The 15,811-nt window shown below is 39.8% G+C and overlaps 1 protein-coding gene across 15 annotated transcripts in view; it reads left to right on the top strand.

Moving 5' to 3' along the window:
* Positions 1–15,811, top strand: part of RIMKLB (ribosomal modification protein rimK like family member B) — a 103,620-nt gene that overhangs the window by 26,398 nt on the left and 61,411 nt on the right. For 11 of the 15 annotated variants that reach the window (XR_010147751.1, XM_016922651.4, XM_016922653.4 and 8 more), the window contains one exon: positions 7,456–7,686. Coding sequence is in view for 13 of the 15 variants with exons in the window: in XM_016922651.4 (XP_016778140.1) it covers positions 7,512–7,686 (175 nt within the window). In the remaining 2 variants the exon portion in view is untranslated. 15 annotated transcript variants of the gene reach the window in all.

A 15,811-nucleotide genomic window follows, 5' to 3' on the forward strand; every position in this document is an offset into this window, starting at 1 on the left:
ACAAGGTTGGCCAGGCAGGTCTTGAACTCCTGACCTCAGGTGAGGTGATCCACCTGCCTCGGCCTCCCAAAGTGCTGGAATTACAGGCGTGAGCCACCACGCCTGGCCTTTTTTTTTTTTTTTTTTTTTGAGACTGAGTTTCGCTCTTGTCACCCAGGCTGGAGTGCAATGGCAGAATCTTGGTTCACTGCAACCTCTGCCTCCCGGGTTCAAGCGATTCTCCTGGCTCAGCCTCCTGAGTAGCTGGGACCATAGGTGTGCACCCCTACGTCCGGCTAATTTTTTTGTATTTTTAATAGAGACAGGGTTTCACCATTTTGGCCAGGCTAATCTCAAACTCCTGACCTCAGGTGATCCCGCCCACCTCAGCCCTCCAAAGTGCTGAGATTACCGGCGTGAACCACCGTGCCTGTCCTTTTTTTGTTTTAAAAAACATGCTTAACTGAGGCAACAGTGGGTGGCATTTAGTTAGGGATGCCCAGTAGGCTCATTGAAATGGATTCTGAAATTTAGTTGAGAAAGAAATATCTAGTGGGTCAGTGGTTCAGAAGGAATAAAGTTGAAACCTGGATTCGGATGACATTTCTAGAAAGTGGAAAGCAGAGTTTAAGAATGAAACTCGGGGGATCATGTGCAGAAGGAGAGATGTCGGGAGGAAAGTCACAGAAAAAGAGACTTGATAGCATACCTAAAATTTAATGAGAGAGCGTGGAAAAAACAACATTCAATGTGCTTTTTCCTGTTCTTTCAGCAACACCAATCAACACAGAAGATCCACTGATGGAGATTTCTCCTCACCAACAGTCATTTCTGCAACGGACACCAGCTAGGTGTCCTCTAATTAATTTCTGACACTGTCTCCCACAGGTTAAGTGCTCAGTCGCCAAAACGACCCCGTACCATGCCCCCCACCAGTACAGGCCTCTGGACTTCAGCCAGAAGGCTGACTGGCTTTAAGTTGGAGTTCCCACCAACCCTGTCTTTGGGTTTGATTAATTTGCTGGAGCAGTTTACATAACTCAGGGAAACATGTTTACGTGTATGTTATAAAGGATACAGATGAAAAGGTGCATAGGGCAAAGTATGGAAAAGGGGCACGGAGCTTCTTTGCCCTTCCTGGGTGCGTCACCCTCCAGGATCTGCTACGTGTTCAGCTATCTGGAAGCATTTTGAGCCCAATCCTTTTGGGTTTTTTGGAGACTTCGTTACATAGGCATGATTGATTAAACCACTGGCTACTGGTGATCAACTTGACTGTTAGCCCATCTCCCGTCTCCAGAGGTTAGGGGATGAGACTGAAAGTTCCAACCCTCTGATCATGCCTTGGTCTTTCTGGTGACCAGCCTCCATACTAAAGCTGCCTAGGCTAGGCTGCCAGCCATCAGTCAATTATTAGCATACAGAAAGACATCATTTTGGAGATTCTTATGATTTTAGGAGTTGTATGCCAGGAAACAGGGTTGAAGACCAAGTATATATTTTGTAATATCACACTTTTAAGAGACACAAATTTGTTATTTTTCTCCACAAACCTGATTCAACTCCTGTGATTCCTATCCAAGAGGGGATAGTGTTGAAAACAAGTCTTTAGTATTATTATTTTTTATCCTATGTACAGTCTTTCCCGAAGCAAGTCTGTATTAACTGACAAATGGAATAAATGCTATTAAAATTCTATTGTATGTTCCAATAGAATTCTATACAGATTCCACTGTGTGTTACAGTAGAGTTCTATACAGATTCCATTATGTGTTACAATAGAGTTCTATACAGATTCTATTGTGTGTTAGAGTAGAGTTTTATACATATTCTATTTTATATTAGTGTATTTTTTTCCTTTAGCTTTATTTTTCTTCAGTAGTTGGAATTTTGAGCTCATATGTTAAATGGATTTTCTTAGTAAGAGGTACCTTAATATCTTCAGACAGTAGATTGTGATTTTTTGCTTTTTCTGTACTAGAATAAATACCTTTGGGAAGGGTCCTCACAAGAAAGATGAGAGGGAGAGAAATGACTTTCATTTTAACTTTTTTTCTTTTATTCTGTGATGTAATAGAAATCTTTTATGCTCTCATTTGTCCTCTGTACAGAATAGGTTGACACATCCTTTTGGAAGCTTTACGTATTTGTAATGTATTTTGAGATTTTGACTCTAAACATTGAACTTTTCCTTTGTTTATTAAGGAAATTTGATCCAATAAGAAACAACGCTAAGTTTTAGATCCCAGGATGTTGACTTGAAAAAACTTTTAAAGTAGAAAAATTATTCCTCAGGTTGGTCTAATAAGGGAACTAAAAGTTGGGAGAAACAAAGTGGTACTTTCTAAACTATTACCTTAGAAAAAATTTAGGAAATCTTAAGCAGTGAAACAAATGTCTGCTTATTTCCTATTTCAGAAGATGAATGAAGCACTTTAAGATTCCCATATACTCAGTTTTGCCTGAGTATTCCAGTTTTTTATTGGTATGCTGATCCAGAAGTTTGTGTGGGAAAACTCTCAAAAATAAACTCTCTTTGTAGAATTTCTCTTTATTTCAAAAAAGGTACTTTTGTCAGTAGTATTTATTCAGCATCTGATATTTATACATTGTTTTTCTTGATACACTGGAGGAAATAAAGAGAGGATGGGATTGGTTGACCTGAGCTTACATTCTAAGAGAGGAAATACTATACGGTACTCATCTATACTATATGTGGACATTTGCAAGTGCTGCGTTTATGTTTCGCTACTGGAGAATATTTTCTTACAGTTACCTTATTGGGTAACCAAGTTTACTCCTTTAAACTACTAGGAAAAAAGTTTGCCATTTTATTTTATAGAGGACTCTACTGTCTTTTAAAATAGTGAATATTATCTGAATTTTAAGATTCTGGATCATTAGCAGGACTGTCATTTTATTGGTGCACTTTTGAGCTCCCGTACTATTTAGATTTACTGGAGTCCTTTTGACTTGTCAGCATTTCTGTTTTTTCCGGTTTTTCTTTTTTCTTTATGTTAGCAGATGGGAAAAATAGAAAAGTAGATGTTTTGAAATTCTGTTAAGAAGAGGAAACAGCTGTGCCCAAGGCTAGGAGAGAACCATTGAGGGGCAGAAGCAGGCAGGCACGCCTGGAGCCTCTACCTTTGGGATTGAAGTCTTCACCCAACACTTCTGGCATCTCAGATGTGAATCCAGTTGGAGCACCCCTAAGAAGGCGAGCAGCTGTTGCTGCAGCAGCCCTTGGGGAGGCCCCATCGCTTGGGCACCGAGGAAGGCTAGCCGCATGTCCTCCTGTGGGAATGGCAGTGTACCACTGGACAGGTTTCACTTTCCCTGGTTTCACTTTCTGTGGTTTCAGTTACGCCCTGACACAGTACAACAGGATATTTTGAGAGTGGGAGAGACACCGCATTCATATAACTTTTATCATAGTATATTGTTATAATTGTTCTATTTTATTGCTAACATCTTACTGTGCCTAATATGCAAATTATCATAGATACGTATGTTTAGGAAAAAACGTAGCATATGTATGTGGTACAGTACTATCTGCAGTTTCAGGCATCCACTGGGGGTCTTGGAATTATCCCTTGTGGATATGGAGGGACTACTGTACCTGGTAATCAGAGGTTTAATGTAGAAAAATGTGTTTTTTGTTTTGTTTTGTTTTGAGATGGAGTCTTGCTCTGTTTCCCAGGCTGGAGTCCAGTGGCATCATCTGGGGTCACTGCAGTTTCGACTTCCCAGATTCAAGTGATTCTCCTGCCTCCGCCACCTGAGTAGCTGGGTTTACAAGCATGCACCAACACACCCGGCTATTTTTTTTTTTTGTATTTTTAGTAGAGATGGAGTCTTAATCATGTCAGCCAGGCTGGTCTTGAACTCCTGACCTCAAATGATCTGCCCACCTCAGCCTCCCAAAATGAGCTACCACTCCCCGCCAGTTTTGTTTGTTTGTTTGTTTGTTTCCTTCTTTTTTTTTTTTTTTTTTTTTTTTTGATGGAGTTTCGCTCTGTCACCCAGGCTGGAGAGCAGTGGCACGATCTCCACTCACTACAACCTCCGCCTCCTGGGTTCAAGCGATTATCCTGCCTCAGCCTCCCGAGTAGCTGGGATTACAGGCATGTACTGCCACACCTGGCTCATTTTTGTATTTTTAGTAAAGACAGGGTTTCGCCATATTGGCCAGGCTGGTCTCAAACTCCTGACCAAGTGATCCGCCCACCTTGGCCTCCCAAAGTTCTGGGATTACAGGCAGGAGCCATCATGCCTGGCCTAGAAAAACATGTTGACTGAAGGCTTTGTGGCTCTTCAGAGGGGAATATTATTTTCTGATTTCAGAATCATCGGGAACACTGTTGTAGCCCATGTAATTTCTGACTACTGATGTATCAGCAGCGGAACATTTCTGCTTCCCAATTGCTAGTGACTATAACATTCCATCCTGACTGCTATTGGGGCAGCAACTGCCACACTCAGGTGAAGACCCACTGTGCAATGAAATTAATCATTGATTGGCAAGGCATGGTGGCTCACAGCCATAACCCCAGCACTTTGGGAGGCCAAAGTGGGAGGATTGGTTGAGGCCAGGAGTTTGAGATCAGTCTGGGCAACGTAGTGAGACCACATCTTTACCAAAAAAAAAAAAAAATTAGAGACCGGGCCTGTTGGCTCACGCCTATAATTCCATCATTTTGGGCAACATGGCAAAACCCCATATCTACTAAAAAGAGAAAAGTACGAAAATTAGCTGGGCATGGTGGTGGACATCTGTAATCCCAGCTACTCAGGAGGCTGAGGCAGGAGAATCGCTTGAACCCAGGAGACAGAAGTTGCAGTGAGCCAAGGTTGCGCCACTGCACTCCAGCCTGGGTGGCAGAGCAAGACTCCATCTCAAGGAAAAAAAAAAAAATTAGCCTGATGTGATTTGCTCCTGTCACCTCAGCTACTTGGGAGGCAGAGGAGACAGGTGGATCACTTAGGCCGAGGAGTTTGAGGCTGCAATGGGCTATGATTGCACCACTGCACTCCAGCCTGGGTGACTGAAACCATGTCTCAGAAAGAAAAAAAAAATCATCTGCAAACGGATGAGTTTCAAGAGCCGAGTGTCAGGCCAAGGCACGGACATAGCTTCAGAGTGTTGGAAGTCAGTGACAGAGTCTTTTAATCACTACTGATTACAAACTTTTTTTTTTATTATTATAAGTTTTAGGGTACATGTGCACAATGTGCAGGTTAGTTACATATGTATACATGTGACATGCTGGTGCGCTGCACCCACTAACTCGTCATCTAGCATTAGGTAACCTATCTCCCAGTGCTATCCCTCCCCCTTCCCCCAAACATTTTAAGGGCATTTTTACAATTCCTTCGTCAAGGGAAGCTGGGGATATTCTACGTCAGGTATTCTGGCGTGACTTTTTCTTTTGTGGAGCTTTGCTTTCTGAGATCTTCCCAAGTGGCCTGGAAGGCCCTGTGTGGCTATAACTTTTTTCTAATGAGCGTAGTATGTCTTTGGGTACAGCGTCTGGTCAGGGACACACTGTGGCCTTCCCTATGATTGTCCACAGGGAAGAGACTGAAATGCAACCCATAAAAAAAAGTCGTTCCATCAGGTTGAATTGACAGTGCAGGTTTGCACTGTACCTTTCCCATACTGTGGTTAAAATGGAAATCTCTTTTCAAGAAAAGCTTCATAGGAGAAAAAGTTTATCAGAAACATTCTGTTTAAGGAGGAGGGAGGATAAGGTTTACTGCCTGTAATATGCATGGAATATCCTGCTGTAGGGAAGCCATAGTGTTTATATATTTTTCATTTTAATGAGCCTGGTCCTTATCTTCTTTTTTGTGTGCGTGAGACAGAATTTCTCTCTTGTTGCCCAGGCTGGAGTGCAATAGCGTGATCTCGGCTCACTGCAACCTTTCCGCCTTCTGGAAGAAATTAGCTAGGTATGGTGGCACATGCTACTTGGGAGGCTGAGGCAGGATAATCACTTGAACCCAGGAAGCGGAGGTTCCAGCAAGCCGGGATCACACCATTGCCCTCCAGCCTGGGTGACAAGAGTGAAACTCCATCTCAAAATAAATAAATAAATAAAAATAAAAAGTTATTAAATATTCAGAACTGCTAACCCTAGAGCATCCGACATTAAGTTAGCATAGTTCCTTCCTAGCATGTGTGTAAGCTGAGTTACTACCATAATCCAGTTTAGATACCCTGCTTGTTTAACAGAGGCTTAGGCCTTTGAGGCAGTGGATTGTGGGGTAGTAGGTGGGTCAAGAGAGAGGTAGGTGGTCAAGTGTGGCAGACATGGCATTTCAAGGTGCTTGGGAATGTGTGCTGTTGGCTCTGATGGGGCCTCTGCCCAGCAATGCTCTGCTTTCAAACCATGTGCACTGTGGAGCAGGCCCTTCTTGCTGGTACCTGGGAGGGTGGACCATGTCCAGCTGCCACTATTCAGGAAGCTGCTGGTCTGTACAGCCTTTCCTTCCTGTAGTTTTTGCCCAGGACCTTTCCTTTTGTGTTAGATGTGCCATGTTATCTGGAATAATACTTGAATGATACTTGACATTTTGTTTTTTTTGGTAAACATTTAAAAAAATCGTTTTGTTGCTTGTTCTGAAACTTGTAACTTTTTTGCTTCTCAGGAAGGTGATTTTTAATGTTGCATTGTTCATGATACAAACTCAGAGAAGCAACACCATCTGGAAAAAAAGTCCTTTTTTGCATTTTAGTAAACAAGCTGCATTTATTTTTAAAAATTCTATTTATAGGAAGAATAAAAACATTGAGTAAGAGCATGCTGTCCTCTGACTGAAATAAATGAAATTTAGTGAATAGACCTGGACATTTATTTTGGTTATTGAGAGCCCTTTTGCTCATTCTCCAATTATTTATTTTCACTAAAGCTACTGTGTAAATGACTTCATCATTGAAGCTTACCTAGTAAGATAAGTGCTACTACCTATTTTTTTTTTCTACATACCTATAACAAAACCAGGGAAGAAAATTGAATATAAAGTTAACCACAGATACAAAAATATACTTAAGTGGGGTTTCTAGTGATGGGAAAGATGGAAATATATTGATTGGCATTTCATTTCATATCAAGAACAGAATGTTGAGGGAGGAGATAAAACAAAAAGTCAGTGATCAGATTAAAGTATATTCCTAGACAATATATAATATTGGGAAGGGTATTTAAACTTTCTGCTAAGTGACGAGCTACAGTTATTAAGTTGCAGTGCCAGTTTCCCCAAGGAAAAATGGAGAAATCATATTTCTGAAGAGGTGGTCAGTTTCCATATTACTAGTGTATAAAAATTTTAGTTTGAATGAAAAGGAAACAATATCTCTACACTTTTTTCCTGTTAATATAATTAGTATATAATCACGACATTTATTTGTATGAAATCCAGAAATCAAGTAGATTTCTTGATTTACCTTTTATGTATATTTTTTCTTCCATCTAGGTAGACGTTACATCCAAGAGGAAATAATCCAGGCAAGGAAGCACAGGCTGATCAAGATGTGTAGTTCTGTGGCTGCCAAGTTGTGGTTTTTGACAGATCGTCGCATCAGGGAAGACTATCCTCAAAAAGAGATTTTACGAGCATTGAAGGCCAAATGTTGTGAGGAGGAACTGGACTTCAGGGCTGTGGTGATGGATGAGGTGGTGCTGACAATCGAGCAAGGAAACCTGGGTAAGTCTATATACTAAGTGATCTTTTGGATTTTTACCTAGAATATGATGAATCTGCATGTTTTAGGAATAATTAGGACAGAGGAATTCTTAGCCTTGTCATTACTAAGTATCTTCTAATTATAAGGTCTAATACATTTTATGAAAGTAATATAAACACTAATATTTATTAACTTTATTAGGAAACAGTTGTGAGGGAAATTAAAGGTGACCTTCAAAACAGATAAACAATAAAACAAAGTAGGCGCATATCTGTAGTTCCAGAGGCTAAGGTGGGAGGATCACTTGAACCCACAAGTTCGAGTCCAGCCTGGGCAACATTGTAAGACACAGTTTCTTAAAAATAAAAGTAAAGATGATTCTCAAGTTCCTTTCATTTTTACTGTCTTCTGTTTTTAAAATACCTTGTTTATAAGGTGCTGCTAAGGAAATTTGTATCTTTGGAGGTTCTTTGATTAGTACTTGATTAATAAATTAGATCCATGTGATTCCTTTTTATAAAACACTATACATGTAATATAAACTAATACGGTTTTATAGGTGAAAGTGTCTTAATGATTTAACTCAATTGGTGATAAATTTTTCTAGTATTTTTAATATTTCGTATTTGTTTTGGGATTGTAGGGGAAGATATCCTAGAAAAGTATAGAAATTCTTTAGTATTAATTTTCAGAAAACTAAATTTTTGCTTTTGAAAGTTTTATGGCTTACTATAGCTAAATTGGTAGTTTCTGTCAGGGAGCATTATATGGTGTCATATAAATGGACTTTTTGACTGGCTTTCAGAAAATACTTCATAATTTAATGATAGTATAAATACATTTTAGATCACTTTCTTCCTTTGTGACTGGAATTATACTGAAGCCCCATGATTTAATTTCCTCATCAATGAAATGGAGAAAGACAGTTTTTGTGAGAATTAAGGCTATGCAAAGTACAATAAAATCTTACCTTTATCTGCCATGGCAGGATAATTTCATTCACAGGCTAACAGATCCAGAATCTTGTCTAAATTAAAAATGTTACCATAGGTTGAGTATCACACTAAGTATAATCTCTTAGCAAGCATCACTTTTATTTTCAATCCTCTTGTAACATTTATTTATTTCATCCACAGTACTTTTGATCAGTTATTGTTGCCAGAAATGTTTCTTTGTTGTTTTGCTTAAATGGATAAGTGCTCTTGTTTTTTTTTTTTTTTTTTTTTTTTTTTTTGTAGGCAGGGTCTTTGTCACCAGGCTGGAGTGCAGTGGCACTATCACAGCTCACTGCAACCTCTGCCTCCCAGGTTCAAGTAAATTCTTGTGCCTCAGCCTCCTGAGTAGCTGGGATTGCAGATGTGCACCACCATGCCCGACTAATTTTTGTATTTTTAGTAGAGACGGGTTTCACCATGTTGGCCAGGCTGGTCTCCAACTCTGAACTCAAGTGATCCACCCGCCTCGGCTTCCAAAAGTGCTGAGATTACAGGCATGAGGCACCATGCCCACCTACTCTCGTTCTCTTGAATGTAGTTACTGCCTTTATCAGGATGATGCTCACTATTTTATTTTCAATGTAATTCTCTTTTCAGTATATATTGCCTGGGTCCAATACCTAGTTATTTAGATTCAGGAAATCTGGGATAAGAGTCTACTTCATTCTTTCATTAAGTATTATTTGAGCATTTACTATGTGCTGGATAGTGGTATGGTATACGAAATAAAATAAAGTCCTCATATATTCTAAAGGATGAGGTCAACATTAGTCAATCACACAAATAAATGTAAAGTTATAACTGGTAAGTTATGAATGAAAAATGTGAATGTCACTTTGAACCCCTCTCACATCTGTGACGAAGATCCTTGATCAAATCAAGGTAAATCTCTAAAACTCAATATTTGTGACATGCTTGTTCAACTTACACAGCTTTTTCAGTGTAAGTGTGTATGTACAGTTATTATTGAAATTGGAGTCAGAAACTCAGACACTTACTGTATTGGGAGCCGTGTTCTTGAAGTCTGCATGAGAAGAGACATGCCAGTGTAAAACGTGAGTTCACTCAACACTGCTCCTACAAGGCTTCTGGTGGTTGGAAAACCAAAGGTTACAGCCATACTTCCTTATGAAATCTAGTGGCTACTAAGTAATAACACAAAATTTGGGAGGTAGAAATGGGCATCTCTATTTTTTAAAAGTGTGTAGGTTGAAAAGGATCTAGGGTTGAAAACCATTGCTCTTGATATTTTTCCCAGTTACCTAGTGAACATTTTCACTTTATTCTCAAGTGGCATTTCTGTGCCATTCTATCACAGTGGAACTTGCTTTTTTCCATCAAAGCTGTCTTGTTATTTCAGCTTCTCTGTCTCTGTTTGTAATATCACCTTTCTCCCATTAACCTAGCCTTACCATTAACATGTCTTTCTTTTTTTTTTTTTTTTTAAATTCGCAAGAGCCAGTATGCTACAAAATTTTTGTTGCTTTTTCCTTCTAAGCCATAACTGTTCTATCTTCTCACTATCCTGGGTCAGGCTATCATGGCTTCATTTTTTTTTTTTTTTTAGACTAAGAGTGAAGTTTTAATTAATAGGTAAAAGAGAAAGGAGATCAGCTCTCCTGTGAGAGAGAGGGGCACCTGAGTGGGGCTTCCCATGGCTTCAAATTTTAATGACTTTAGTTAGCCCTCTAGCTTTTTCTTTCTTTCTTTTCCTTTTTTTTTTTTTTTTTCTTTTACTTTGAGACGGGGTCTCGCTCTGTCACCTTGGCTGGAGTACAGTGGTGCGATCTTAGCTCACTGCAGCCTCAACTTCCCAGGCTCAAGCGATCTTCCCACCTCAGTAGCTCTTTCTTTTTCAAAATTGTCTTTTCCTCTCTAGCATTTTCACATCTTCATTAAACACAACTTTTATCATCTTAATATTCTTTTAAAAATCTTCAGAAGCTTACTTTTCCCCTGTAGTGTTAAATCTAATTTAAAAAATTTTCAGACTTTTTGTTGATGTGTCTCCTATATATTCAGGCATTTCTAGGAGGGTTTTTCTTTTTTTCTTTTTTTTTTTTTTTTTTTTACATTTTTCATGTATTATTTAACTCTCATATCTTAATAAGGGAGGTGATATTACCGTTATGCAGATGAGGAAACAGCCTCTTTCACAGAATTAAGTGGAGAAACTTAAACAAATTGGGATAAGGGAAATGTTCTAAAATTGTGGCCATTTTGCATAATACAGTGAAAATACTAAAAACCACAGTTCTGTACTTTAAATGGATGAATTTTACAATATGTGAATTATATCTCAAAGCCGTTTAAAAAATGTTACACGTCATTTACACATTATCTGTGCAGTGTTTTCACAGTCAGGTTAAAGAGAGGGTATAGTTGTAAATGAGTAGAAGGCATAGAAGTTCTTTTGCTTTTCCTTTTTTTTTTCCCTCATTGCCTCTCCCTTTGTGTCAGTGTATGTAAAACTGCTCTCTTGAACTTCTCTTACAAATCTGTTCTAGCTCCAATATTAGTCTTTTCTATTAATGGTGTCCTATTCCTAGCCTAAGCTTGAAGAAATCATGGAGTCAACTTTCTTCTTCATTCTCCCTTACTTCCAGATATAATGTTGTAAAAGGCTTGTCTGTTTTGTTTGTAGTATATCTGACATAATGTCTGTTCTTACTACTGCTAATGAAATCAAAGTTGCCTGAACTATTACAGTAACCTCTAAATTTGTTTCCACTTTAAACTCATCTTCTAACGTACTGTAGTCAAATTAATCTCTCGGAATTACGGCTCTAGTTATATTTGCCTTTCCCAAATCCCCTTTATGTTTTTATTGCCTAATCCTCCAAGTTTTTTGTTGTTGTTGTTATCTTCATCGGTTAAAAACTTTTGAAACATTCACCCCAATATACACCTATTATAAAATAATGAATAATGTACTGTGCTGTTGCCTGTTGTAGCACTGTCCTTGGGCTAGCAGAATTGTATTTTCCTTGTTCATCACTTATACTGACAGTGTGGTCTTGGATTTTCAGCCTCTGTGCCTCAAATTAAAACCATCCCCCGGTAGCAAGTGTGCTGATTTTTCACAACTATCCCACTGTAGTCAAACTACTGTGCCAGCTATTCCATTTCCTCTATGGAAATGGAATCAGATCTAGGTAAAAAAGACCATAGATTTCCATTGTCGATACCCAGTGTTCTAGCAGGTTTTTGTTGTTGTTGTTGTTTTAAATGTGTCTTAATTTGTCTGTCTTTGATTAATTACCAGAGCTCTGAAATAGAATTGACAAAAATATTTCCAGTTTTATGCTTGTTCTTTGGGGTGAAGGTTTGTTGACCTCTTTTTAAAAATATAACTTCGGCTGGGCACAGTGGCTCATGCCTGTAATCCCAGCACTTTGGGAGGCCGAGGCCGGCAGATCGCGAGGTCAGGAGATCGAGGCCATCCTGGCCAACATGGTGAAACCCGTCTCTACTAAAAATAAAAAAAATTAGCTGGGCCTGGTGGCATGCACCTGTAGTCCCAGCTACTCAGGAGGCTGAGTCAGGAGAATCGATTGAACCCCGGAGGTGGAGGTTGCAGTGAGCCGAGATAGCACCATTACACTCTAGTCTGGCAACAAAGCGAGACTCCGTCTCTCTCTCTCTCTATATATATGTGTGTGTGTGTGTGTGTGTGTATAATCATTTTTAGAGTAATTTTAGGTTTACAGCAAAATTAGGCAGAAAGTACAGGGATCTCCTATGTATCCTCTGCCCACATACATGGATATCTTTGCCCCATTTTGAACATCCCTTACCAGAAGGACATGTTTGTTGAACTTGATGAACTAACATTGACACATCATCACGCAAAGTCCATAGTTTACATTACTGCTTACTCTTGGGTGTTCTATAGTCTGTGGCTTTGGGCAAATGCATAATTACATGTATCCACCACTGTGGTATCATACAGAATAGTTTCCCTGCACTAAAAATCCTGTGCTCTGGCTGTTCATTCCTTTCTCTTTCTCCCTCCTGTTCATCCTCCTCCTTCCCTCCCTCTCACCCATCTCTTGACAACCACTGACCCTCTGACTGTCTCCACAGTTTTGCCTTTTCTAGAATGTTATAGTTGGCACTGTGCAGTATGTAGTGTTTTCGTATTAGGATCTTTCACATAGTAATATGAATTTAAGGTTTTTCCATGTCTTTTCCTGGCTTGAGAGCTCATTTCTTCTATTGTATAATTATATTTCATTGCTTTCATATACTGTAGTTTATTTATTCAACTGCTAAAAGACACCTTGCTTCTAATTCTAAGCCCTGGGATTATAAATTAAGCTGGGTTTTTTTGTTTTGTTTTGTTTTGTTTTGTTTTTGAGATGGAGTTTCGCTCTTGTCACCCAGGCTAGACTGCAATGGTGCGATCTCGGCTCACTGCAACCTCCGCCTCCCAGATTCAAGCGATTCTCCTGCCTCAGCCTCCCAAGTAGCTGAGATTACAGGCGCCCACCACTACGCCCAGCTGATTTTTGTATTTTTAGTAGAGACGGGGTTTCACCATGTTGGCCAGGCTGGACTCGAACTCCTGACCTCTGGTGATCCGCCCGCCTCGGCCTCCCAAGGTGCTAGGATTACAGGCATGAGTCACAATGCCCAGCCTAAGCTGGGTTTTTTGTCTTCCAATTTAATAATTATTGAGGATCTACTTAGTAATGTGGGAGATTCAAAATAACTATTACAAGTGCTTAGATGCTTAACAGCAAAAAGATATATAGAAAACCAAGTAAAAATACAAAATTGCATTCATGAAATGCCTGTTTCGTAAAGGACAATGTACAAGGTTGTGGATACAAGGATGGAAAAGACAAAATTGTCAACTCCTGAGGATCTTGTTCTGATGAAGGAGACTGACAAGGAGTCTGGCCTCAAGGTAGGGCCTGGTTGTGAGTAGAGATAGATCATGAGCTCTTTTCATATTTGGGTTACTTGGGAGTGAGTGTAGGTGTGCACCAAGGATGGTAAAGAATGAAGCCTTCATTCAAAGCAAGATTGGTACTGAGACTTGGTGATAAGTTTGGTATAGCTAGATGATGGAACTTTCAGTGCCAGGATAGAGTCCGGATTTGAGCCAGTAATGAAGACATTTTTCAGTTGTGAGTAGAATATAGAACATTAAGACATTGAGGACATATATTTTGACACCACAAAATCCATATTAAAACACATTCATTAAGAGAATATGAGAAGTCATATCATCAGTAACATTCTTTTTCTTAGTTTCTTTTGATGGGTAAAAGACCTAATTAAAAGGTACAAAGTTGGATTCATACTTTTGAGTTCAATCTTTTGACGCTTAGTGGTCAACTAATATTTGAGAAACTTTTATGTGCCAGATACTTTCCAGCGTATAATAGTAAATAAAGGGTCTCTGTTCACATGGAGCTCAGGAGTCTAGTAGAATTAAAGACTATAAACTATACTAAGCAGCTGAGGATGCATTTTAATTCCCTTTGAGCGTAAAGTATCATTATCCCTCGTGTGTGTGTGTGCGACACGGAGTTTGGCTCTTGTCGCCCAGGCCGGAGTGCAGTGGCGCGATCTCGCTCACTGCAACCTCTGTCTCGGGTTCAAGCGATTCTCCTGCCTCAGCCTCCTGAGTAGCTGGGATTATAGGTGCCTGCCACCACGCTCAGCTAATTTTTGCATTTTTGGTAGAGATGGGGTTTCACCTTGTTGGCCAGGCTAGTCTGGAACTCCTGACCTTGAATGATCCGCCCCCCTCGGCTTCCCAAAGTGCTGGGATTACAGGCATGAGCCACCGCGCCTGGCCTACCCGTTTTAAATAAGAGATTAAGAAGCTTGCCTATGGCCTTGTAGCTAGACACAAAGTGAGACCCCTTTGAATATTATGTTATGCTGCCTCAGAGTCTACTGGGACAGATTTAATACCCTGGAACCAGGTAATTTTTAAAAGACTATTTAAAAACACAAATGTTAACCAGTGACTCTTCCAGAAGTGCTAGGATATGGTTTAAAAAGGAGAATGTTAATAGGTAATGTCTGCCTTTTGAGAGTTTAATTATAATGTGTTTTGATGAAGATCTCTTTATAGGCACACCTTGGAGATACTGCAGATTTGGTTTCGGACCACCACAGTCAAGCAAATATCACAATAAAGCAAGTAACACAAACTTTTGGTTGATGGCTACTGACTAGTCAGGGTGGTGGTTGCTGAAGGTGGCTGTGGCATTTTCTTGAAATATGAAAACAATGAAATTTGCCCCATTGACATTAAAGATTTCTCTGTAGCATGTGATGCTATTTTCCAACATTTTACCCACCGAATTTCTTTCAAAATTGGAGTCAGTCCTCTTAAACCCTGCTACTGCTTTGTCAACTCAATTTATGTAATATTCTAAATCTTTGTCGTCATTTCAACAATGTTCATAGCGTCTTCACAGGAATAGATTCCATCTCCATTGGAATGACCATTTGGTCATCTGTAAGAAGCAACTCATCTGTTCAGCAATCTCTCATGAGACTGCAGCAGTTTAATCCCGTCTCAGGCTACACTCTCAATTATAGCTCTCTTGCCATCTCCACCACATTTGCTGTTATTTCCTTCACTGAAGTCTTGAAGCCCTCATAGTCATCCATGAGGGTGAGAATCAGTTTCTTCCACATTCCTATCAATGGTGATATCTTGACCTTCTCTCATGAATTATGAGTGTTTTTTTTGTTTTGTTTTGTTTTGAGATGGAGTCTGACTCTGGCACCCAGGCTGGAGTGCAGTGGCACGATCTTGGCTCACTGCAACCTCAGCCTCCTGGGTTCAAGCGATTCTCCTGCCTCAGTCTCCCAAGTAGCTGGGACTACAGGTGTGTGTCACTATGCCTGGCTAATTTTTGTATTTTTAGTAGAGACGGGGTTTTGCCATGTTGGCCAGGTTGGTCTCAAACTCCTGACCTCAGGTGATCCACCCACCTCGGCCTCCCAAAGTGCTGGGATTACAGGTGTGAGCCACCGCGCCTGGCCTATGAGTGTTCTTAATGGCATCTAGAATGATGAATGCCTTTCAGAACTTTTTCAGTTTACTTGCCGAGATCTTTTAGAGGAATCACTGTGGCAGCTATAGCCTTATGAAATGTATGTCTTAAATTATAAGATT

Source organism: Pan troglodytes, chromosome 10 (assembly GCF_028858775.2).
Source record: "Pan troglodytes isolate AG18354 chromosome 10, NHGRI_mPanTro3-v2.0_pri, whole genome shotgun sequence".
Classification (NCBI taxonomy): domain Eukaryota; kingdom Metazoa; phylum Chordata; class Mammalia; order Primates; family Hominidae; genus Pan; species Pan troglodytes.